The sequence below is a fragment of the Ochotona curzoniae genome, unplaced genomic scaffold, assembly GCF_017591425.1.
Source record: "Ochotona curzoniae isolate NIBS_2020 unplaced genomic scaffold, NIBS_Ocur_1.0 contig_1274, whole genome shotgun sequence".
NCBI classification, from domain to species: Eukaryota; Metazoa; Chordata; class Mammalia; order Lagomorpha; family Ochotonidae; genus Ochotona; species Ochotona curzoniae.
The window spans coordinates 3,336,069-3,358,358 of NW_024465023.1; the positions used below are offsets into that span (position 1 = coordinate 3,336,069).

The 22,290-nt window shown below is 47.6% G+C and overlaps 1 protein-coding gene across 4 annotated transcripts in view; it reads right to left on the reverse strand.

Annotated features, from left to right (window-relative positions):
• The window catches only part of PHKA2 (phosphorylase kinase regulatory subunit alpha 2), a 68,495-nt gene that overhangs the window by 13,066 nt on the left and 33,139 nt on the right, over positions 1 to 22,290 (reverse strand). For all 4 annotated transcript variants that reach the window (XM_040997704.1, XM_040997699.1, XM_040997691.1 and 1 more), the window contains exons 9-20: positions 21,740 to 21,793; positions 21,048 to 21,170; positions 18,326 to 18,421; positions 14,361 to 14,468; positions 13,673 to 13,751; positions 11,134 to 11,268; positions 10,468 to 10,577; positions 9,321 to 9,465; positions 9,024 to 9,102; positions 6,096 to 6,265; positions 3,428 to 3,601; positions 233 to 321 (exon numbers count right to left, since the gene is read on the reverse strand). In XM_040997704.1, the coding sequence (XP_040853638.1) occupies positions 233 to 321; positions 3,428 to 3,601; positions 6,096 to 6,265; positions 9,024 to 9,102; positions 9,321 to 9,465; positions 10,468 to 10,577; positions 11,134 to 11,268; positions 13,673 to 13,751; positions 14,361 to 14,468; positions 18,326 to 18,421; positions 21,048 to 21,170; positions 21,740 to 21,793 (1,362 nt within the window). The remainder of the gene's footprint in view (positions 1 to 232; positions 322 to 3,427; positions 3,602 to 6,095; positions 6,266 to 9,023; positions 9,103 to 9,320; positions 9,466 to 10,467; positions 10,578 to 11,133; positions 11,269 to 13,672; positions 13,752 to 14,360; positions 14,469 to 18,325; positions 18,422 to 21,047; positions 21,171 to 21,739; positions 21,794 to 22,290) is intronic.

The following is a 22,290-nucleotide window of genomic DNA, read 5'->3' on the forward strand; positions in this document are numbered from 1 at the left end:
AGCCTACAAGCAAAAATGCAAAGGTTTATATCCAATCCAGTGACCAGACAGATGCAACTCAGCTTCCAGAGAACCAGCTGGGTTTATGTCCAAACCCAGAGTTCCCATGAAGACTAAAGGTCTCCTATCGAGGAACAGACTTTGTTTAGAGTACAACCATTGAAGAGTTCTTGGGACTAATCCAACATCATACAGTATTATACTTTTCAAAATTGATATTCCAAATACTTACCTTTTTAAGGAGTGGCTGAGGAGAGTCAACAAGATTCAGTGACTTGCGGTGGGTACTGAGCGCTTTAGTTGTCAAAGCCATGGGAGCAACTGAAAAACAAAAGCACTCTTCTGAGGAGGCAGAGGAAGACACTTTCTTACCCAGTAGCCACCTTGTCCCCACAAGCCAGGTGAAAGAATGAGCACATCATTTAATTCACTTTAACAAGGAGTTATCACATAGACGCTGGGAATAAGGAAAGGACAAGGGACTTGCAATGAGGAGCTGATTTCAAGCTTTGCCTTCAAGAATTCAAGGAGAAATAGACAGCACTTTCAGACTGAAGGGTGCCATGGAAGTGGCTGGGCCTGCTCCCTTTCTTTCAGATAAGGAAACTGGGACCCAAGAGGGGTGTAGGCTGTTGGCCCAAGGTCACAGGGACTCCCACAGTGCAGGTGTTCAGGCTTGCTGGCTGACACTGACATTGCCAGTTGTTAGGGCTTCTGCTCCAACTGCCTTTGGAAGTCCCATTAAACCAACATTTATTCACTAAGCCATCTCCATGTTCCAAGCCGTATGACATCACCTTAGGAGATCAGGAAGTTTTCAAGGTCAAGCTGACGCATATGTAAAAGGCATTTCTAGACCTCCAGGTTAGTTTGTGTATACAACACACAAACTAAGTTTTATTCCCTTTTTCAAATCTTTACCAACACTACAGGAAATATATAATTTTTTTCATAGAGACAGATCCTCAAGAATTAGGAGAAAACAACACCAAGTTTTGGCCACAGGCAGATCATCTACCAGGTCCCCAGCCTGCAGTGGGGGAAGCCAAGAACCAGTGAGATCGTTGTCAGTTCTGGGGAGTCTCAAGAATGTGCTGCACCGGCAGTCCAGAACTGGGTGAGCAAAATCTAGACTGCAGGAGGGGAGCCGTGTGAGCAGCGGCACACTCCGTAGCTACCCTCCTGAGGGGCACACGGCGCGGTGGCCACCTCATTCACTCTGGCAGACTTGGCAATCCCTTGGAAGGAAGGGGTAGTAAAAAGGTAGGATGCCACTAGGGTGGGGTGTGGGTGTTGACCAGCAGAACTGGAGGCCTGAATACATTTCCTAGGGAAGACAAAATAACTGCAGCTCCAGGTAGCTGGACTGTTGCCCTCTAACTAGGAGATGGAGTAGGAGATGATAGAACCTCCCTGGGCAGTGTGATCAGCCTCTGTGCATATAATCCGGTCACTAAGTGCCCCCTAGGGGTGGGCTTCATGGTGTAGCAGGTTATGCGGCAGCTTTGATTACTTACATCCCATAGCAGAATGCCTGGGACTCGATCCTGCTGCTACAACCCGCACAGCCTTCTGCTGACATGCACGGACGCAGATGGCACTCGAGTAGTGCCTGCCACCAGCGGGGCAGCTCGGCATGGGCTTTTGCTCCCATTCTCTACCAGCCCTAGCCCTGGCTGCTGTGGGTATTTGGGGAATGAACCAGTGGATGAAAAATCTTTCTTCCCATTCCTGGCCTCTCTGTAGTTCTGCCTTTCAAATAAAACTTTAAAAAATGTAAAGCAAAAATATGAGCTTCACCCACATGGTTGCATGTGAGCAGATAACCAAAGAGCACGAGGCATTGGAGGGCTTTCATGTGTCAGAAAGCCCAAAGGGGAGAATGTGAATGAATGGAAACAGAAGCCCTGCCATCAGTGCTCTTAGAATAATAGAGTGCGTGTAAAGAGAGAAACAGATGCAGTGTGGGGAGTGAGGATATAAAACGGCAGCACAAAAGTCCCCTGTGCATGGGGGCTGGGGGTAACAGCTGAGACAATGGCCCTCAAAACAAAGAAATAGAGAAATGATTAAAAACTTCTCCAGGAAGCCAACCTTAGCATCCTGGCAGTACTAGAAAGAGAATGTGGGGAAGGAAACGAAGCACCGTGCACTCAGCACCCAACCCTGACTGCAGTGCCTGGACCTGGAAGCAGAGATGACCCTAACAACTTCCCAAGAAATGGATTTATATTTGAAGGATTGGAACTTGGAATGGGTTTAGATTTCTTGTCAGCACCCTGGAATGAAGATCATGAAATGGTGCTTCCAAAACTCTATTTCTATTGTCGAACTGTATGTCAAGCCAAGATTCATGGCTGGAGGGTATTTGTAGATCCTTTCAGACTTGCAAAGTTTCAACAACTATACTCACCATGCACCATTTCTCAGAAAACCATTGGGTCCTCTTCACCAAAAGAAAAGTGAATCAGTAAGGAGCAGAATAGTTGAGATAAACAAAAATGCCAACCCAGAGGATCACTCAGGGAACCCTCCAGAATGATGGCAAAGATCCCAGGATGAAAACTGCAACCCACACAGGAGGGCAATTGAGGCTGAAGAGGTAGTGAACTTCAGATAAGCCAAGGCTGGCTATCTATCTATCCTTAAAAGACAGAAGGAAAGAGATCTTCTGTCTGCTGGCTCACTCCCCAAATGGCTGCAACGGTTGCATCTGAAGCCAGGAGCCCGGAGCCTCCCCTAGGTCTCCCACATGGGTGCAGGGTCCCAAGGCCCTGGGCCGTCCTCCACTGCTTTCCCAGGCCACAAGCAGGGGGCTGGATGGGAAGTGGGGCCGCCGGTGCTGCAGGCTAGTCTACTATGTCATGGCTTCAACCCCAAGCTGAGGGCTGTGCGCAAAATAATCGAGGGAGTCACTGATGTGACTGACCTGAGGGAAATCCATATTATGAGGCTGTGGGAATTGTGGAAAGAAAGCAAGCAAATGAGAAGAAAGGGCACTATTACTTTTAGAAAACAAAAATAAGAATAGTAATACAACATGTTATAATGCTCTGTTGGTAATATTATTTGCTTGCATACACACAATAATATAAAGAGTGAATATGGTTTCAGTTAAACTGTGCTACAATTCTCTAGATAAGGACAGTGACATGAGTAAAGACTCAAGATGGCTATACCCTGACCCACACAACACCAAGTAAGTAGAGATCAAACCAAATGGAGGCACCCAAAGACAAGTGTATACACATACTGAGAAACATGAAGATAGTGTCAGGAGGAGCAGCTAAGGAGGGTGAAAGTGGTCGCTTCTACGCAGAAGGATGGAGAAAGGCATTTTGTAGCCTTTCAATTTGACTTTTAAATCAGCCCCTGCGTCATTCTGAAAGAGGTTATGTGAATAGCATGAATATGTTTAATAACATACATGGAATTTCCAAACCCTTTGCTTTTGCCATCATGGAAAGTATGTCCCGAGTGGAGTGGATGGCACTGAAAATATTGTGGTTCTCCATCTTCTTGCTCAGAGGTGGCAGGTGGCACTGGGAGTAAGTGCTTTGCAGAAGGTGGTTGATATACTTGTCAAGTTCATCTTGGTTTTCTGCAATTGGATAAAATAAAGAGCCACTGAGAACAAATTGGAGAAACATCCAAATACTTACTGATGATTGCCTTTCAAGGCAGGACTGCATCAACTTAGTCAAAGACCACATCTGGCGATAAATTTGTGCCCTGCATACTCCTGGAAAGTAGAAAGATTTTGAGATAATGCAGATGGGTATAAATTCACTGTTTGGGAAATCCTTATTCCAGGAAAAGAAAATAACAGGTCAAAAGAGTGTTTGTGACTTCAGGGCTGAACTGAGTGCTAACACCATCTGAAGGATGGCAGCTGCTGTCTGTCTTGTCCTAAGTGAGCAGTACTATCTACTGACCCATCTACGAGCTAAAAGCAAGCCAACAAAGGAAACGGGTTCCTTCAACTCAATAGCTTGTTCAGAATTTGCCTGTAATCTTTGGTATATAACATTTCTAATCAAACCTAGATCATTCTGTTGCTTTGAAAATCTGAGCAGCATAATTCTGTCTACAGAATATATTTTGTGAAAAGTTCTTCTTTCTGAAACTCCTTGTTCCTGAGTTTAAAAAACAAGTTTCCATTTCTAAGGCCATGCTTTTGAGTTTAGGGTTTTTTTTTAAACCTTATTTGAAATGCAGCACGTCGATCTTCCATTCATTTGTTCACTCCCTAAATGCATACTAAGGCCAGGCCAAAGCCAGGAACTGGGAGCTCTACCACATCTCTCACATGGGTGTTGGTGACTCAGTACTTTGAGTGCCTCGCAGTGTGCAATGGTAGGAAGCTGAATCTGAAGCCAAGTTGGGTCGCGATCCTAAGCACTCCAAAATGGAATGTGAGCTTAACCCTCTGACCGACAATCCCACCCCAAGCATAGGTTTTTTTTTTTTTTTAAAAAAAGATTTTTTTATTGGAAAGGTGGATATACAGAGAGGAGAGACAGAGAGGAAGATCTTCTGTCCGATGATTCACTCCCCAAGTGAGCGCAACGGTCGATGCTATGCCAATCCGAAGCCAGGAGCCTCTTCCGGGTCTCCCACGTGGGTGCAGGGTCCCAAAGCTTTGGGCCGTCCTTGACTGCTTTCCCGGGCCACAGGCAGGGAGCTGGATGAGAAGAGGGGCTGCCGGGATTAGAACCAGTGCCCATATGGGATCCTGGGCGTGCAAGGCGAGGACTTTAACCACTGTGCCACTGTGCCGGGCCCCCAAGCATAGGTTTTTACACTGATGTTTTGTTCATTTAGACACATACAATTTTCATAAAGTTATTTTTGGTTCCAGCTTATTTACCAATCATTTTCTGCCCTTGAGTTTTTGACAGTTTGCTTACAATGCCAAAGTTTACATTCAACAAACCACTCAAAAACATCCTGAAAGAAGGGTGTTGTAAAACAGTGGATTAAGATGCCTCTTTTGGGGTGGGGAAGAGGCTGAATTTATGCACTGGGTTAAGCCATTGCTTCTGAGAACAGGTATTTCACACAGATGCCTAGGTTTGAGTCCCAGCTTCTCCACTTCTTAAACTAACTTCCTTCTAATGTGCTTGGGAAGGCAGTGGAAGGTGACCCACCTGCTTGGATCCCTGCCACATATAGGAGACCTGGACGAAGGTCCTGGCTCCTGGTTTCAGTGTGGTCCAGCCCTGCCTGATGAGACCATCTGGGGAGTGAACCAGTGGATGCTTTTCTCCTCTCTGCCACTCTACCTTTGCAATAAACCTTTAAAAAAAGGCAGGGAGTGGGTGGAGAAAAAATAACACTTGCAATGCTGATATCCTATATTGGGGTGCTGGTTTGGGTCCCTGCCACTCTTCCAATCCAGCTTCTTGACAGGAATGGGCAACATCCAGCCTGTGCATCATATAAGTCCCACAGGCTAATTTTTTTTATTGAATTGGTTAGTGGTTTCATTATGCATTTTCATGTTTGTGTGCTTTGTAGGTTTGGGTTTTTTAAAATTTGTTATTTTTGATGATGTTTACATATTTGAGGAGGGGGGATGGGTCAAGGATTAAGGGAAAGTTGGTGAGGATGTTTCCAGATTTTCTTTTTCTCCTGTATCTAGGGCGAAGGGAGAGGTAAGGGGAGAAGCTGCACCCAGCCTTCCGGCTGCCTCACCGATGCCATCTCTCAGGGTCCCCAATGTGGAGTGTGCTCTGAGGGTTCCGCCCAGGTGGTTTCCATAGTTCTGAGATGTTGTTGCTCTCCTCTCGAGCTAGAGGCGGCCTGGCACAGGCTAATTTTTAAGTTGATCATTTTGTATGGCCCATGAATGATGTTACAATCATCCAAATGGCCCTTGGCAGAAAAAAAAGGCTCCCAACCCGAGTGCCTGGGAAGGCAGCAAAGATGGCTCAACTGTTTGGGTCCCTCAACCCATGCAGAGGACCAGATGGAATTCTTGACTTCTGGCTTTAGCCTGGTCCAGCCCTGGCTTGTGTAGGCATTTGGGGAGTGGTCCAGAAGATGGAAGATCTGTCTGCCTTCCAAGCATTTTCAAGCATTTTGAGCCATACCTTGATTATCAGTGTCTTCTAAATATCCTCCCAACTCTGACTCGCTATTGGGACTGACGCTCCCTTCGCTGGCACCATCAAACAGCTTCGCATCACAGTCTGGATCCAGGAAAGTCAGGTACGTGTAGAACGATGTGGTGAGAAATTCCGCAAGGTTCCCTAACTGGACTCTGCCAAGAAGATACAGCGTTAGTGATGGTTGCCATGGGCATGGGAAGGTGGGTGCAGCTGGCTCCTGGGCAGACACATCACTCTGACCTCACTCTGGAACGGGGTATGCCCCAAGGCAGCCAAGGTGCACACTGACCAATACTGGACAACTCCTTGCCTTATTTGGGCCCTGACTGAGCCCATGCCAATACTGTACATCAAAAGGGGGATAAAACCTTGGTTCTCGTGGCCCACCACACTCTTTCCTCTTGCCCATAGTCCTATCCACTCCTTGTCCCTGCGTGGCATGGAGGAAAGGCCCAGGAGCCAACGTCCCTTTGTTTGATAAAGGCTTGTTTGCATTCTGCCGCTGCTCTCTCTTCATGGGTGCTTACTACATCAACAGTTAGGGACACCAGTGGAGCCCGACCAACTTCCACTCCAAAGGATTAGGAGACTCCTCAATGATTAGATGGCACTTGTGCCACACCAATCAATAACTTACTCTGCAGATTGCTCCAGAGGAGTAGTCAGCCAGGAAAGCCAAACAACAATTAAATAGCAAATAGGAAGTGACAAGTGAGCAATGCTTTCTTATTCCCAAACTCAACATACATACAAATCTATTTCACCAAACCAAGCAACAGTTTTACAGAAGCTATTGTGCAAACTATTTCTACAAGAAGCAATGATCCCATGAGCTTCGAGCCATTGAGTCCCTCCTGCTACATGTGGTCACACAGGCATAGGGGAGCTATGATACAAAAGGTTCATCTCAAAGCCAAAGTTCTCTAGAAGGAATTTTATGGGCGGGCCTACTCCCAGATTGGAGCACACACCCTTAGTAGCCCTGTTACATCAGGCTGGGCAAAGTTCCACTGACACCTGGGGCCTGGGTCTGGCAGCCCATGGGCCTGATAGGCAGCAGCCTCCAATTCCCGCAGATCCACCTCCTCCTGCTGGCAGTGTGAGGGTGTTTCCACCCTACAGAAACATTCTCAACAAGTTAGATCAGAGGGCAGGAACAAGGGATCCTCAGAGCTGCACACAACAGTCTTGGCTTAAACAGCCGAAGGAGCCTAGGCACTGGAGCTTCTGGCTGGCCAGCCACAGAAAGATGGCTGGAGGGAGACTGTTCATCCCCTCCCCCTGGAGCCCCAGGGCAGTTCTCAGGGGTGTCTGCAGGGTTGGGGAAGAGGAGGTGGAGTGCTGGAGAGGACAAACAGGGGAAGGAAAGTTTTTTTCCTCAGAGGGTGAAAGGGGTCAGTTTTACTAGGCTGAAGGAGACTTCATAGTGGAAAGGCAGTTCTTTTAAGCCAACCATGGTGAGGTGCAGGAGAAGGTAGCTTTTGAAAAATCCTCAGACCCTAGAGGAAAATCTAAAATGGGATTAAAACTTTATCCTGGGAGGACTGAGTAGGAAACACGGCCCAGGGAGCTTTGGGCATTCCTGTTCCTCCAAGCTTCTGTGACTTTGGCCACAGCTCGCATCAGTGTGGCATGGGGTCAGAGGCCAAGTTCTGGATTTATGGAGACCTGCTTCACTGCTCCTATCAAATGGGGGATATGGTCCATTCACTCAGTTACGTGAAAACCAAACAAGACAACACAAGGAACACACAGCGAGTACTCCATTCAACACACACAAGAACCTTTTGCCACAAGATTAACTTGCAAAATGGCTAACTCTTGGCCTCTGGCATTGTCTTTTGGATATGAAGACATATACTAAGTGACAACTTGACCAAACTGGAGGTAAACTATCAAAGTGGCTGTTGACTGCCACTGTGGCACTGGCCCTGGGAATGTAGACAACAAAACATGGGGGACAGTCTCACTGCCACCTAAGTGGTGGGGAGAAGCTAGGCAGAGGGGCCCCTTCAGGACTACAACACAGCCATGGCCACTTCCATCTTAAGACACTGAACCTTGAAGACATGATGCCAGGTGAAATGAGCCAGTTATAAAAAGACCAGGACTGTATGACTCCACTTATAGAAGCTATCAGGAGCCATCAAGATCAGAGGCAGAATGGACAGTGGTTGGCAGCCCTGGAGAGAAGGGAAATTGTTTAACAGGGCAATGTCTTCATTTGGCAAGATGTCAGAGTTCTGCAGATGTGCCACACAGTAAAGCAGATGGATTTAACGTTGCCAAACTGTACACTCAGATGGGTACAATGGCAATGTTATAACTCATGTTTCATCACAATTTTTACAATGTGGCAGTTGACTTCTGTGGTAGCAAGGTCCCTCAGGTGGAAGGATGTAAGAGGGAAGAACCTCAACTCCCAAATACCCACTAGGAAGTGGCATTCCATCAGGTACCAATGGGAATCCCTACAGCACGACAACTCCATTCAGGCACTCTGCTCTGAGGGCCACCAAGGAATGTGCCATGTCCCGTGAGTTTTCTTTAGGTGACAGCACACTTAATGCACTGAGCATTGACTGTGCACCCGTGGGATCTCAGGTCTTCTAACAAAGACACAGCATTCCCTGCAAGCATTCCAAGAAGCTGTCACCCACAGAGGGTGCCAGGCTCACCTCTGTGCCTGCAAATGCTTAACTAGGTGCCAGTGGGTGCTTGAATTGCCTCAATGGCATCAGGAGGGATTCAGGTTTCACCTGGGAGGCCAGGTCAGCTAAAATGCCAACCTTTACACACTTGAACTCCATGTTACCAGGCTCAGCAACTGATAGAAAAAATGGAAGGAGGGCAGCAGCATTCTTAAAAGACCAGGACTGCTTTAACTTCTGTCACAAAGTCACAAATTACCTAGCTCCTCCGAAATATCCATCCTCAAGTTTTCGAATTGTAGAGAGAACTGCAGGGTGAATGTCTGAGCCATCATTTGCTAAGGGCAATAAAAGCAAGGAATTAGTTAACAGGAAGTGATCTCATCAATACAACCTCACTGAAATATTTCTGGCATAGAAGATTCCTGAGGTAAAAAGCCAAATTGCTAAGAACCCCTCTCAGTATTTTAGCTCTGTCCATGGGAGCCCCCTAAACACTGGGGAAAGGGCCCAACCACCACTGGCGGGACGAGGCAGACCAAATTTAAAGAGTTACTGAGCATGGTGTGAGTGATGGGGAAGGTAAGCGTGGGTCGGCCTGTCATCCGCCAGCAGGTGCACAGGTAAGCCAGCTCGATCCTCAGCATCTCTACCATCATCTCATTGTCCAGGGCCAGGTAGAAGTGATGCTGGTCGGTGAACTGAAAGTCAGAGGAGACCAGGTTAAAGGTTGCCTTTTGCTGATTTTGGAACATCTGCAGCCATGTCGTGCAGGACACAACTAACTTGTGTTCCGTTGCCAGGGAATATGCTCAGAGCTGACTTTGACCACCCCCGTAAGGGCTGCACCTCTCAAGCTCAGATCAGTGGCCTGCTCTGGGGCCATTTGGACCTACATCTATTTGCAGCTTCTTGCCCAGCACTGTTGTCTCTGAAAGCAAACCAGCAACTCTTTAATTCCTGCTCTTTCGCTGGTGGCATGGTCCAGATGTTGCCCAAGTACAGGTGCAGAGAGCCAGCAAGATATGGTGGCTCTATTTACATGCCTGATGGCCTGGTAAGTGGCAATGAAAGGCAATTTGGTCTGATGCTGAAGAAAATCAAACTGTTCTCTTAGCCACTGGACCTCGTGCATGTTCAACTCTGCTCTGAAGTTTACTACAGCGGGAAATAACTTGCAAAACTTAGGTGGATAGGATGAGCTAGTGCAGCTTGGGGCTACTGACCTCAAGCCCCACAGCAAATGGATGCAAACTGTTTAACATACTTTCCCTGGGACTAGTTTTCTTTGGAAATAAAAGCTCTGAAGCAAATGACATAATCAGAGTTCTCAGGAGGCAGGTGCCTGAAGGTCAGATCAGCTCTGTTGCACAGGAGCCAATGACAAGCCTACACAAGGGTTGAGGACTATCAAGATTAGGGTACAAGGGCTGTGAGTCAAGTGACATGGCCATAGACAACGTGTAAACCAATGTGAGTGTTACTAATATTCACGACTGGAAGTAGTGGTACAACTCACTTCGATTAGACCAGCCTTTCCTGGGCACCTGCTGATGAGCAGTCTTGCTGGGTGTCATTGTTCATGCTATCTTGGGCTGAACATGCAGAAGGCTGCCCTAACTCAAAGTAACACAAACTTACCAGACAGCAAAGAGAACCTAACAAGGATGCTTACTGATTTGCTACTGGCTTGCTCTTCTCACCTGGGGTGTGAAAGTGAAGATCTGGTTCCTAATCACATATAATTTAGACGTTCCCAGGACACCAATGTGCCGATACGGTCGCCCACTCAGTTTCATATTCTTATTCCGTCCTATTTGGAACAAGCAAGAAACTGGAATTAAAGGAAGTATATGAAGCAACTAGTGGTGACTTAGCCTAAGACTGGGCTTGGGTTTGGTCTTTTCATAGCATTGACCCTCTTTAGAATGATGCAAGACAGAAACAAATCCCACTCCCGTTATGTCATACGCGCACATAGACCCCTGGTTAGATCTGTTTTGGCATAGTTTACTAAAAGGATTTTATGAATTGACTTAATTTTGAGCCATTGCTGCTCAACAAAATCAAATTCCCCCAAAAACGAACTCTTCCCATCTTGATGGTAAATGCTTACTTTCTGCAGATCAACATGGGGAGCATCACCAAGATGCAACTGGGAATTTGCAAAGGTGGCTCCTTACTTTCCACAAGATCTAGCAAGTTGCCTGGCCAGTCCATGGCACTGTCTGCTGATGGGGCATGAACCCATGCTGCAGGTGCTATGCCCAATTCTTCAGAACTTGCATACATCGTGGTTTCCCTCAGACCCCCAAACCCAGGACCAAAATGCACCTCCACCAAAAATGCTCTAGCTTCCCCCAGCATACCGAGTTTGGCGTATAAATGACTGAGAATGCGGCCCGGCTGGACTCTAATCGGGTAGATGTCAGCTATGCTCTGGATGTTCAGCCCGTGTTTGCTCAGCAGCTCCTTAATGTGACTGTTCTCCGCCAGAACCGTGACTGCAAACAAGAATGCAGACTGCATCCACATGGGTGCTTAGTTCACCACCTACTCTTCTGCCCTACCGGACCCATTAACATGCTCTCCATGCACTGGTTGCCTTTGGAAGTGACAACATGTGTCCTGTCTCTTCTCAGATTCTCTCCTTGTCACCTCCTAACACCCATAATGCATATTTATCAAGTACCTTCAGTGGACAGGACAGGCTGATAGACTTCTAGAAACAGAGGGTCTCCCAAAGGTCCCAAACCCAAAGCCCTCATCACAAATGATGTCTCACCTCCTACTGGGTCTGTATTGTATTCTCAAGCTGTCTCGTGCCTTTTCACACAGGGTTAAGAGTGGAAAGGGCTCTGCTGGCAAGCTGTCAGGAGATGCCCGTGTCCTTGCTCCTGAAGGCCAGGGCACACAGGCAATGTAGGGGAGTGTGCACAGGATGCACTCTAAGGGGGCAAGAAAGGAAATGGACTTGGTGGTGGAGCAGCTAGGTCCCATCTCCGGGTGAGGCAGAGTACCTAGCTTTGTCTAGCAGGCAGGGAGTTCTCGGTGTCTGCAACCTCAGGCAATGTGAGACCTTCACTTGACGTCACACCAGGGGGTCAGGGAGACTGTACCACCAGTGGTGGCACTTATGGGAAGGGGCAGTACAGTGGCAAAGGGAAGGAGTTCCGTGAGGGCAATTGGAGAATGAAAAGTACAATGGTTGGTGACATGTCCAGTTGCAACAGAGCATTGTGGGGACAATAGGAGCCAGGTTGTGGTCAACCAGAGGCCAAAACCTTGGCTGCTGTGACAGCAGGTCATGATCGCCTCCTCCCTCATTGTAACCAGACAGGCAGCAACTGGATGTAGATTACATATAAACTCCATTGAGGACCAAATGCCACAGTCTTAGTTGCATGATACTCAATGCTTCTAAAAGTACGTCAGCATCTGTTACCTGGTCTTCACAACAAGCCTTGGAGGAAGTTTGCATTTTCTAACTGGCCAGTTACAGCTGAAGCAGGAAGGAAAGCTAACCCCCAGACCCCAAGCAAATGGGAGCATTGGCTATGTGGGACTGGGTGGGTGGCTTCCGTTAACTTCTGAAGCCTCCAATGACAAAACCCACATTTGTTACAACTACATGGTGACCACTCTCCATAGGAGTTGCTCTTTTCCCAGCAGTGGCTTTGACAGAGCCCTGGGGGCCCCGCGATCCAACACAGCTCCATGTGGGTGCATTTCTGAAACTACACTTCTTCTGTTCCATGCCAGACCCTGATCATTTCTACTCCATTTTGTTCTACACATCAACACATGTCACTCAGGACCCGTGTCCATGTCCCAGCCTGCCACCGGAAAAGCAGTCTTGTGAATTTAGGAGGCGACTTCATTAGCAGGATGTGTTTGAGTACAGGGACCGCAGTTTAGCTGACTTCCTGCACCTCGAAGGCAGAACTGGGTTTGCAAACCTAGCTGTCAGTGATGAGATCCTGAGCATGTGAGATGGAGATGACAGTCATTATCATTACAGCTTGTACCTAACCAGAATGTTGGGACAGTTGGCTGCATCTTGAATTGGGATTGCCACTCATAATCAACTGAGCAATTCGCTTGTTTTCACTGTATCATGGGCATGCACAGCCAAAGGAGCCAGTGGCCAGGGACAAGAATGGTTTTCATCTTGTTTACCCTTTGTTTTCTAAACACAGAACCAAGATGAATGGTATGTATGGGCCTTGACTTGTTTAGTCTTAGCGAAAACTAGCTGTATATACAACCCACTATGACACTAGAAGGTACAGGAGTGTTCTATGAGGTAGGCAAAATGTGAGCTACAGCAAGGCCCGCCAGTAGGAAGGAGGGAAGGGGGACTGTCACTCCCTGACTGGGCATGAAGCGCTTTCTCCCTCGCAGCCTCAGTACATTGTAAGACTGCCTGGTGAGAGGGGCATTGGGTTTGACTTATGCACAGAGAAGCTGAGTCCCACCACTGGGCAGATAGCAACCCAGGATGGCCTCCCAGTGTCACGGAGAGGAGGGAGGCCAGCTAAGGTCAGAGAGAAAGGAGACAACTCCAAGATGGGATTGAAGGAGCATCCCTTGCATTCTGAAGTGTTACCTGGGCTAAGGTTCTTTGAAATAAAGAGTAACACTTCTGAAAAACAGTGTTCAATTAATCACTCATGCCCAGTTGCAATCAAGGGTTCTATTGAAGAAAACTCTGGCTTTGCAGAGAGTAACTTTGTGTTTGGAAAGAGAACTGTTGCCTTTGGGGTGCTATGGTGTTGTAAGGACCTCACACCAAACAGCTATATGCATATACACATCTTTCAAAAAGTAAGGAATAAGGGAACAATTTGAATTACAAATAATACTGGTTTTTACAAAGGTAGACAAATAGTAAACATGCTCACACACCTTGTACTACAACATCAGGTTTGATGGATGTGGAAAATCTTCTATTTAAGGGATCGATTTCACCAGTGGCAAGGAATCCCTATGAAAAGACAAGGTGAAATAACACTATGAAACATCAATTAGAAATTCACCCTAACCAAAGTTTGAAAAATGAGATTTTAGAGTTCAACACACTCGATCTGTCCTTTGTGGTCTTGGAGTTGATGGTTTATTTTCTTGAAAATAGAGTATACCATTGGAAGTTGCCACTGAGTATGTTACACTTTGGGCATCCTGTTGTGTAGGGCTAGGCAGACATGCCAGCAGCTTCTATGAGTGCAAAGGATGCTAACTAACACTCCCTGAGCACTCTCACTCCGTGCCAGGAGCTTGCTGAGCCCAGCATGGCCACGACCAGTCAGGCCTCCTAGCAGCTGGGCACCACCAGCATCACCACTTTATAGGTGGGGAAACTGAAGCAACACCCCTAAAGGGAAATGGCAGCGTGAGGGTTGGCTTAGAGCTGACTATACAAACAACAAGAACTTCCCGACACCCACCCACCTTGCCAAGTGTGCACTATTTGAATAGGCATCTCCTTACGCTTCCAAGAAACGATCTGAGCCCATGAGAGGGGAAAAAGCGGTTCTGAGAGCTCTGAGGAGGGCCTGGCCATAATGCCAAGCCCCGAGGCAGAGCCAGCCCCTACCTCGGCCAACAGCGAGCTGAGGATGTACAAGGACTGGCCCCACAGATGGGGTAGCTTCCCCAGAGGAACTCTGTCCACTGTGTGAGGATTCTTGTACTCTTCATCCACCTGACAAAGAGAGAAGCCCCCGGTGAGCACGTCAGAGGCCAATGGGTGTGCTGATGAGTCACAAAGTGGCCCTGTCCTCAGGCCACTTCTGGGCCAGTGCTGGACCTGAGGACAGGGTGGCAAAGGCCCTCTGCCTGGCCCTAGGCCAGTGTTCTTGTACCAAGCGATGGCCCTGGACGCCCGGCTGGCCTTCTTGGCGCAAGGCTCTGGGCAGCAGGAATTTTTCCAAACTCACTCTAATGTGCGGCTGTACTACACAGCATAGGCAGCAGGTGCGGCAGCGCAGCGGTGGGGGCCAAGTTTCTTCTATCTTGCCAGCAGCAGAGCTTTCTAAATTGTGTACCTGCACAAGACAACTACCAGAAGGTGGCACCATTTATTGAAAAATAATTGAGCTGTTACAGTACTAACTTCCATTAAGGTCTCAAAAACAGAAAGTTCCAGCACAACAAGCTCAGTGATCCCTTTTTGTTTATTTACTCAAATGGCAGGGAGAGACTGCTGAAAGCCAAGCTCGTGTCTGCTGGCTCTGTCGGAACACCGAGCCATGTCCCCAGGCCTTTTGGAATTGGGTGTAGGCAGTTAGCCAAAGGCTTGTGGCCATTCGCTGTGCTGACCTGCACAGTGAACTTGACCAGGGAGCCTTTCTGCACATCCTCCACCAACCTTACCGGGGTCCTCGGTGTGCTCTGCACCTCCCCCAAGCCGCTTAAGGGACTCTGTCCCTGCCCTCTGTCAGGGCTGCCTCTGCTCCCACTCTGCTCTTGCACCTTCTCCATTCTGTTTCCCCTAAATAAAATCTTCAGTCACCTCCTATCCTTTGAACCATAAAATTCTAAAACCTAATAAGCTCCTTCTCCCAAATGCCCACAGTGGCGGAGGCTGGGGAGAGTTGAAGCAGGGAGCTTGGGGACCCCCTCCCCGTGGGTGGCAGGAACCCTATGTCTTGAGCCATCAGCACTGCCTCCCAGGTCCTGCACAAGCAGACAGCCAGAACTGGGTATGAAGCCTTGGCACACGGATGCAGATGTGTTAACTGCTTAAGCCAAATGTACATTTCTCAGTGTTCATTCTGAGGGACCATGCTAGATGCACGGTGTAAGGCAGTCTGTAACTTAAACTCCATGCTGACCTGTGAGCTTGCAGTTACTCCAACATCAGTTGGGGGTTAATATCACAGGCATGTTTTCCTGCAGAAAGCATATGTCAATCATAGGAAATGACCTTCTCCAAAAGACAGTGACACCACAGGGGCATTCTCTGTGAGCTTATTAGTGAGATGACTCATATTTAACAAAGCTTTAACATTTGCACTAGTGACAAACATTTAAAGGAACCTTTAGTGCATAAGCAGACAGGAGAATGTCCATGTTGCCAGGGTGCTTATCTGAGCACCAGCATTGGAGGAGAAATATGTTCTTCTTGCAGAACCCTAGAAGTTTTATAGTGTGCAGGACAACTGCCCTAGTCAGAGTATGCTAAAGTTTAGAAAGTTAGTCATGTTAAGGTAGACTACAAAGATCTAGGAGGAGGAAACATGCAATGCCAAGAGCAGATAAGGTAGCAGGGTCCAAAGACAACACGCTCTGCCATTCCTCCCAGCCATGGCCAGCTCCTGCCCCTGTGCAGACACTCCTCTCCCTCCTCCACTCTGGTCCTTCAGAACTGTGTGCAGGGCCTCAAAGGCACCAGGCCTTTCAGCCATACCCTGGCTACACTCTAGCTTATGGCCTAGTTCCCCTGGCCCGCAGTAGCTTATAATCTTATAAAGACTGCACTGGTGTGACTGAGTCCCCTGCCTGGTGCCTGGCACAAATCAGCTGCTTGGTCCACATTTGCTGGTCGCTCTTCTAGGCTCCTACTGGGCAACACAGGGCCTTCTGCACAGGCTGATCTGGTTGAGGAAATGCATGAGGCTGAAATACAAGCCATGCACCACCCTGTGGCCAGTCCAAGCATGAAGCACAAGGACTGTGGTGGCCCTGTGTGCAGGAATCTTTCCCAGTGGTTTCTACATGTTCTGGAACCTTCACCTGAACATAGCCAAACACAAATGCAGTCAATGCAAACTCTTGTCCTACATTGGAGCCTAGCCTGCTAGGGTAAATATGCTGACTAAAGGGCAGATGTTGTCACAACCAGGAGCATCCCAAAGGTCAGTGTGCAGTTGAAGACAAAGTGTGGAAGAACTTTGTAGCATGTGCAGCCAGCACTGTGCATCAGAACACAGCTTCTAACCCTCAGCGTTTAGTGTAATCAGTAAAATGTGGCCTTCCAGAGTCAGTGGGTTGGTGATTCTCTATCAGAAAATAGGAAGCGTACCCCTCAAGTCCTCTTCCTTCCCTTATTTGGCCTCCACCAGCCTCCCAAGGACCTCCATTCCCGATTTTGTATGGTCAAGGGCCTCATACTGGAAGAGGAGTAATGGGATGAGGGGAGACAAGCAGGAGCTGCTGGAAAGTAACCTGGCCCTGGCCAAAAGTTCGCCTGACACAAAATGAGCCACATACACTGGCAAAAGATGTGCTTTTCTGACACTCAGGAAATAGCCTTGGCAGGTCCCAGAGCCTGATCTATGTGGGGAAGAAAGGACCTGTTGTGCCCAAGGTTTTGCCCGCAACTCTGACAATGTGTCCTGAGAGAGCCTGAGTGGTGAGCTGCCATACTGAGATGAAGGGTCACTATGATTCCGGTGCTCGGGGCCAAGTGTCCAGCTCAGCAGAGCTAAGTGAGCCTCCCGTCCTGCTGTCCAAGAAGGACATTGCCTCCTCAAGGACCTACTAGGCAAAGCTCAGTGGGAACTAGCTGGCCAGATGGGATGTTATAAATGCCCAAGATGCAATGCTCCTAGCAACAAAATATTCTATTCACAGAAACTCAACTCCCTTGTTTGGCTTTTCTCAATGATTTCATTGGTTCTGTGCTTTGTAACACAATGTTTCCTTCTAGATTAAGGGCCAAAGCAAGCCACAGTGGTACCTTTTTTGCCTTAAGAATCAAGCATCCAGCTGCTTTAAAATGTGTTTTCTATGTACAAGTAACAACCAGGCCACCATAGCACTGCTTCAGGAAGGCCAGCAAGAGCATCTGTGTAGACAGATCTCTGACCTGGAAACGGACCGCCCACTGGGAGGCAATGTGGGACCAGGCAGAGATCGGAATCCTGGAGTCTGGTCCCAGGCAAGAGCCCAGCACTGTGCATTTTGACAGGTTCCACAGTCATAGCTGAGATGCGTAGCCAGTGCCCTGACTACCGCATGTCTGTGGCTGCTCCAACCACAGAACACCTACATCCTAGCTGCTGTGGCTCAGGTTTCTGCTTGGCTGTCTCCTCTAGGCCCTCTCGATCTGTGGGAGCATATGGCTCACTCTCCCAATTTGGTAAGCGATACAGAACAGAACTATCTTTGGGTATCTTCTTGGAACTGGACAATCTCTCCCTCATTGACGCACAGCACTTCTAGCTAATCCCTCAAAAACCTCAGCTCAGAAACTGTCTGAATCAGAGATTCTCAACTCTCCCCATGCATTGGGCTGCTGCTGTGGTAATGTGTAAGAGCGTGGTATACCCCAGCGTTTTGTGCTCTTTAGACTTCCTTATGGCCAGGCAGTGTTGGGGGAGGGAGTGGGGAAGGAGCATGCATCCTTTGAAGGTCTTTAACTGCCACCCCCCGAGACATCCATGATCAACCATGTTCATGTTTCTCCAAAGCCTCAACTCCTGGTGATTGGCTTTAGAAACAATCCAGAGACAGTGTTTACCAGGTCTAAATGGGAGGTGAAGAATACCAAACGGCCAAGCACCGATGCACTTGGTCCTATATAAGCAGCACAAAGAGCCTGTACCACCTGCTTACCTTGCTAGGTGGGATGGCATAGAGTTCTGGCACCAGGCGGATCCCATCTTTGCCTCTGATTAATATTCCTTCTAGGGCCTCCTGGTATTCTTGGACCTGGAAAACAGCCCCTTGGCTTCATGAAAGAGCTATGGTGTCCGACGCTGTAATGGCAGCACCACCTAGAGAAATAGCCTTCTTGCCAAAAACAGAAGTGAGACATAGGCAAAATGTACACATAACCTTCGTCTTGAGGAGTGTGGGAGGGACTCCTGCAGACAGCTAATGGCAGGAGGCGGTAACCACCACTGTTTGTTTTCTTGACTGCGTGTTAGGTTCTGCTCTACCTATTAAGCCTTGAGGGCAAGGGACAGAGCAATGCATCATGGGGGTAGGAATCCATATCTTAAGCAGCTCTTCCCATTTTCCACCCATTGGTAGTGTTCCACTTAAAAGGCATTCACTCACTTACTGGCTCAAGAAATGTCTGCTGAAAAAAATGCTGTAAGAGAAAGGAAATGTGTGTGCTATGGCCCACCTGCAGGGTCTCCTAGAACACACTACTCAGTACAATAAAAGCTGTTGAAACAGACAGTTCCATTAAACGGAAAAGCCCTGATCAAAGCAATGATAAAACCCATCTCCTTAAAGGGAAAAGAAGGGACAAATTCTTGCCAAGTCCCCTGCCTACTGAACGCGTCACTTTGTTTTTTTGAGAGCCAAGTCATATGCCGTCAGGTCTCATTTTCCTCTCCATTTAAAATTTATGAATGGCAAAGTATGGTCACAAGTTTATATATATTTTTTAATGTCAGCAGGCATCAAGTGGAAACAATGGCATAGGCCCAGAGCAGTGAGGCTTACAAAACACTAAGCATAATCATTCCTCCACTAGCTTTTTGGGTTTTTCCTTATAATTAAGCCTGTTCACAATTGAAATTCAAAGTGGATCTTCTCCAAATCTCCCAATTTGGGGTTTAAAAAGACAGAAGACATAAGACCCAAGGCCTTGGTGGAAAGCTTTAGACTAAGATTCAAAAAGGAGGGAGTGCCAACATTTCAGCTGGGCCCCTCTGCATTCCTGAGCAGGGCAGCTCGGGGAAGCACAAAGGCATCTTGGCATGCTAGGCTCCTCCTCCTCATGCTGAAAAGGACCCAGAAGCCCAGTCTGTCATGTCCCTAAGCTTCTCAAGTGCAGGTCTGTGCTGCTCAAGTTCATGAAAAATGTCTCATGAAAGAGCTTTGCATAGATTCCCAAATGGTTTTAATACCCAAACAAACGTGTTTAACTCCACTTCAGGAACTTTGTGGAGTCCCCTTGTATGCTCCAGGCCACAGCACAGTGTGTGGTACCAAGTAGATCTGGAAGAAATGTCTGGAACAAATAAGCATTGTGTTACTCAGTACTTAGCACTGACCACACACCTGGCCTGAGCAATAAATCATGAACTAGAGAGAGATGGCTTCTATAGTAAGAGTCCTTTAATGGAGAAGTGGGAAACTAAGTCTAGGGTGACTTGTGCTGTGGCGAATGGAAAAGGGGGCACCTTGCCTGCTTTTAGGGTCAGAGAAGGCTTTCTGGAAGGAGAGACACTGCCGGCAATGAACCAAGTGGAGGAGGGTGGGGCAGTGAGGTAAGCAAGAAATGTCCCAGGCATTTGAGCAGAGGAGCAGGAAAAACCAGGGCCTGCCCAAAGGACCAAATGGCTGTCAGCATGCTGGGTTCTCTGAACTCAAGAAAGGAAGCAAGCCATTAGAAATCGGGCTAATGTACTAACAGATTCTGATAACAGGGGACCCCACAAAATACATGGCAGTGTGTGTACAAAAGCAATCAAAATGCCACTCAAAGCTTTTTAGCAAGGCGGTGGCATACTCATAACTTAGAAGAGGATCACTGCGGCATGATGAAGACCCAAACTAGCAGGTGGGAGACTGTTATGCTAGGATGTTATCTGACAGTGTGCCTTAACTACAGCTAAGACAGCCTCAGCCACTGGCTGATGGCTAGGAACAATAGCAACAACACAGCTGTGGCAGACCTGAATTGTGCCTCCTGGTCCCCTTGCCCTTCACTTTGGAGTGGGGGATAAGCCCTTAGACAACAGAAAGCCATGATACTTGCTACTTCCAGGTCAAAGCCTTAAGAAAGTTTGACACTTTGTACTCTTGCCTTTTGGGAGAAAGCAACCACCATGTCCAAAGTCTAAACACCATACCACATTTGGAGAGCCCAAGCTAGCTATGGGGAGAACGAAGACCCCACACAAGAGCTCCACTGACCACACAGCACCAGTCAATGGTCTGCATGCACATGCCAGCCAGGTGAGCAAGGCCGTGCTAGAAGCAGATGCTCCAGCTCCCCCAGGAATCCTATCAGCCAACAGCAGGCAAGGCCGACAGAAGCTGTCCCTCTTGGGCCCTGCCGCAGCTGCAGGACTATGAACAAACAAAAGAGCTGTTGCTTCAGTTTGCTAAGTAAGTTATATGGTATAAGTGGCAATGGATAACTGAAAGCAGTGACCAAAATTCTTGCATAACCCTACATTCCAATAGCATAGCAGTGGAATAAAAATGCTCTGGCTTCGGATCGGCGCAGCTCCGGCCGTTGCACTCACTTGGGGAGTGAAACATCAGACGGAAGATCTTCCTCTCCTCTCCTCTCTTCTCTGTATATCTGACTTCGCAATAAAAATAAATACATCTTTAAAAAAATGTTCCCCAACAGGCAGCACCATCTCACCTGGACAGCATCACCGCTGAAGATTCCATCTATTATGAAGTATGTCCAGAACACAGGCCACTCACATTCAATGTTTTCGAAAAGCTTGAGTTCAGCAGGGTCATAATGCAGTCGGTTTGGGTCCTGGAATCAAGCAGGGAAAATTTCTTAAAGGTGAAGTCAGGTGACATACATAATACTATGTGTCTGCCGAGGTTGCCCGTGCTTGCCTGATGTGAGGCTCAGCAGCTCGGAGGTTACTAAGACTAGCAGTCTGCTCTAAAGGAAGCTGCTATCTTTGGCAATTTCCCATGGTAAAATGTCAGAAAGCAAGTCAAACACATACAAGACTCTGTGATGGCTTCAGACTAAAGCTTCTATATCTCTAACAAATAAATAGTAATTTGCCTGTGTCCATGCTGGGCAGACAATGTGCTTTGTTTATATTGTACTAGTCACTCTAGGGAAGAAACCCAAAGAGGAGGCCGTGGTAGATCCTTGAACCATGTGTGCACTCTAGATCCAGTTGGCCTTGTCTCCCAGCCTGCTTGCCCTCCTGATGGATTGCCTACCTCCAGGCTTGCTGACTCTAAAATTAATACCTTCCCTTCCAATATCCCAGCCTGTAATTATAATCAATAGAGGGAGAATAACAAATGGCAACTTGGATATGAAGCAGGAAAGGAACCAAATACACAGTATTTAAATACAACCTCTCTCGGAGTTTTATAGCCATCTCGAAGGAAGCGGCAGCATCCATATCGTCCCTGATAAGACAAAGAAAGTGCACTGGGTGAAATCAGGAGGTTTTTATTTTTTGATGTTAAAGTCGGCCCTCCAGCTTCTCTTCTATGAGTCTTTCAGTAATGAAATGTTCAAGTACTCTTCGCTCTCAGTACAAGGAGATATTTTTTGAAAATGTATTTAAAAGACAAAGTTAGAGAAAGGCTGGTTTACTTCCTGGATGGCTAGGCTGCACCAGGAGCTTCATCTGGGTTGGACGTGTGGGTGGCAGGGCTATAAGCACTCCTGCTGCTTTTCTCAGACATATCGGCTGTGCGCTGGATGGCAGGTACAGCAGTGGGATCTGAATCGGTGCCTTGGTGGGATGCTTATATTGCAGGTGGTAGCTTAACTTGTTATACCACAATGCTGCCCTAAAGAGTCTTTTTCAAACAATGAGCCGAGTAGATTCAGGCTTGCTCAGCACTTGATGGGAAAAGCAAACCATTCCACAGAAGTACGAGGTTTACAAGACAAATTC